We start from the raw sequence: 2,625 nt of genomic DNA on the forward strand, positions 1-2,625 counted from the left end.
TTTTTTTTTTTTTTTTTGAGATGGAGTTTTGCTCTTGTTGCCCAGGCTGAAGTGCAATGGTGTGATCTTGGCTCACCACACCCTCTGCCTCCCAGTTCAAGCGATTCTCCTGCCTTAGCATCCCAAGTAGCTGGGATTACAGGCATGAGCCACCATGCCCGGCTAATTTGTATTTTTAGTAGAGATGGTTCCTCCGTGTTGGTCAGGCTGGTCTTGAACTCCTGAGCTCAAATGATCTGCCCACTTTGGCCTCCCCAAAGTGCTGGGATTACAGATGTGAGCCACAGTGCCCAGCCTCATTATTGTTATTTTCAAATATAGACAGGGTCTCGCTATGTTGCCCAGGCTGGTCTTGAACTCCTGGGCTGCAGTGATCCTCCCGCCTTGGTCTCCTAAAGTGCTGAGATTATAGGCATGAGCCACTATGCCCAGCTACAGCCAGTTTTAGTGGGCACTGTCTAAGGACAAGCTGGCTGGGTGCTCTGGGGGAGTTGCCAGTGTCACTGTGCCTCAGTTTCTTTCTTGTGAGGTGGGAGTAGGAGCTCCAGGCTCACAGCGTGTGGCATGAGCCATGTCCCATCTCACCTTCTCTGTGAGGCCTGCTCCAGCCACGTGCATGCTTCATTGACTATGGTCCCTGGATGTGCATCAAGGCCTTCTGCCTTGACCCAGCCATGGCCTGACATTGCGTGTCTCAGGGCCACCAGCAAGGCTCAGTGAGGGTGTGAGCCCAAGGGCTGCCTTCCCGCTCAGTCAGGCCAGCCTCTCCTGCCCCACTGCCCACTGCCCACTCCTTCACCCACGTGCTCCTGCTCAAGTGACCCCACGACAGGCCCTGTCCCATGCACAAATATGCCACAGACAGGCGAGGGCACACTAATTTTATTTTGAAATAGGGACTGCAAGGGCGGGCTGTATTGAGAAGGATGGCCCCCTGGCGTGATGAGCGTGGGGCCTCATCTGCTCACTGTACACACCTGGAGTCCTGCTACCCAGCGTTTCCAAACCAAGGGCACCCACCTGGGAAGGGATGCAGAGAGAGGGAGCTTCTCTGCACCCCCATAGAGGCAGGACAGGGGGCTGGGGTGCAGAGGCACTCTGGGGACACCCTGGCTTTCCAGCTGGGAGGAGGGGATGACCTGGGGTCCAGCAGGCTCCCGGGCTGGGGTCCACTTCCCGTTCTCCCTGGGAGGGGAGACTCGCCAAGCCTCTCTGCGGGCAGGACTGAGGGGTGGGCCCAGTGTTGAGCAGGGCCTGGCCAGCCCCTGAGGGGGCGTCCTGGAGGGAGGTGGTGGGCTCCTGGTGACTGGTATTAATATGTAGGGGGGGACCTGAGGACACAATCCCACACTGGTGTCCAGGTGCCATCTGGGCTAGGGGGACTTCTCAACAGGAATCCTGAGCAGGGTTTAGAGCAGAGAGGGCAGGAGGGGGAGGGTCTGGACCTCAGCAGGGCCTGGTGCTAGATGATGCCATATTGGGCCAGCTCGTGCAGCTCCAGGTGGTTGAAGGCCTCCCAAGGGCAGATGACCGTGATGTCTGTGGGAGAAAGGGGCTGGATCAGAGAGGATCCCATGGCCCAGGGACCCCCACCCCTGTGGCCCTGTTTCCCACAGCCCAGGTGTAGCCCTACGGTGTGCTGAGTGGGGGCGTGCAGACCCTGGCGTGGGGCCCTCCTCTGGGGACACACTGGCTGTAGGGGAAGGAGGGTGCGGCAGGTCCAGGGGAGGGAACCAGAGGAGGGTGGGGCTTGCTGAAGGGGGAGGAGGCAGCAAGGGGTTCTGTTCTTTCCCAGACCCCTCCCCTCACCTGGTGCAAGTGTCCCAAATGGGAACAGCCTCACCTTCCAGATCCAGTGGATCTGGAGCTCAGTGTTGGGGGAAGAAGTGATGGACAGGCTGGGGGTCTCTAAGTGAAAAGCAGGGGAGGTGGGGGCCGAGGTGGGCTGCACTGGGCCCTGGGCGTGCTCGGTGTGCCTGGGGGGACCTGGGCAGACCTCAGGTTGGCACTGGCAGCCGTCGTACCTGTTCCCAGGCCTTCCATTCCAGGGATGTCATCCCCAAACCTGCAAGGACAGAGCAGTCAGGGACATGGCGGGGCCCAGCCCTGGCTCAGTCAGCCTGAGGCCTGAGGTCATCTCTAGCCTTCCTAGGAGATGAGGCGTTTGTCTGGGAGCCCAGTGGGCAGAGACTCGCCTCCTCCCCAATCTCTTGGGGCTTGGTGGGCCTGAGGGGGCGTCCTTCACAGACCCACAGTGAGTCTGCTACCCCGAGCATCATGGGGCTGAGGCCCAGAAAAGGAGGTGCAAGCCCCAGGGTGCTGGGCAGGTGCGTGCCCTGAGGGAGTACGGAGGGGGTGCGTGGTTGGTGTATGGTTTGAGTGTAGATTTGTGAAGGTGGCTTGTCTGTGAGTGTGCCTCACGTGTGCACATGTGGCGGTATGAGCATGTTTGTGCACACACATGGGAGTGTCATGCCTGTGTGTGCACCCACGTGTAAGTGGACACTCCTTGGTGCATTGTGCCATGGCTGTCCCTGGGTGGCAGTGGCTGTATTTTTTTTTTTTTTTTTTGAGACGGAGTCTCACTCTGCCGCCCAGGCTCTGTAAATAGACAAACCCCAAACT

At 59.1% G+C, this 2,625-nt stretch overlaps 2 protein-coding genes across 5 annotated transcripts in view; one reads left to right on the plus strand and one right to left on the minus strand.

The window, feature by feature from the left end:
- The window catches only part of TSPAN10 (tetraspanin 10), a 7,483-nt gene extending 6,763 nt beyond the window's left edge, over positions 1 to 720 (plus strand). The window contains exon 4 of the mRNA XM_011968754.1: positions 699 to 720. Within this exon, the coding sequence (XP_011824144.1) occupies positions 699 to 720 (22 nt within the window). The remainder of the gene's footprint in view (positions 1 to 698) is intronic.
- Positions 721 to 864: 144 nt separating this feature from the next.
- The window catches only part of PDE6G (phosphodiesterase 6G, cGMP-specific, rod, gamma), a 17,086-nt gene continuing 15,325 nt past the window's right edge, over positions 865 to 2,625 (minus strand). For 3 of the 4 annotated variants that reach the window (XM_011993945.1, XM_011993866.1, XM_011993786.1), the window contains 2 exons: positions 2,025 to 2,065; positions 865 to 1,539 (listed from right to left, as the gene is read on the minus strand). In XM_011993945.1, the coding sequence (XP_011849335.1) occupies positions 1,463 to 1,539; positions 2,025 to 2,065 (118 nt within the window). In that variant the 3' untranslated portion in view covers positions 865 to 1,462. The remainder of the gene's footprint in view (positions 1,540 to 2,024; positions 2,066 to 2,625) is intronic. The other variant, XR_001007542.1, reaches the window with a different exon arrangement.

This window comes from Mandrillus leucophaeus, unplaced genomic scaffold (genome assembly GCF_000951045.1).
Source record: "Mandrillus leucophaeus isolate KB7577 unplaced genomic scaffold, Mleu.le_1.0 Scaffold1, whole genome shotgun sequence".
Classification (NCBI taxonomy): domain Eukaryota; kingdom Metazoa; phylum Chordata; class Mammalia; order Primates; family Cercopithecidae; genus Mandrillus; species Mandrillus leucophaeus.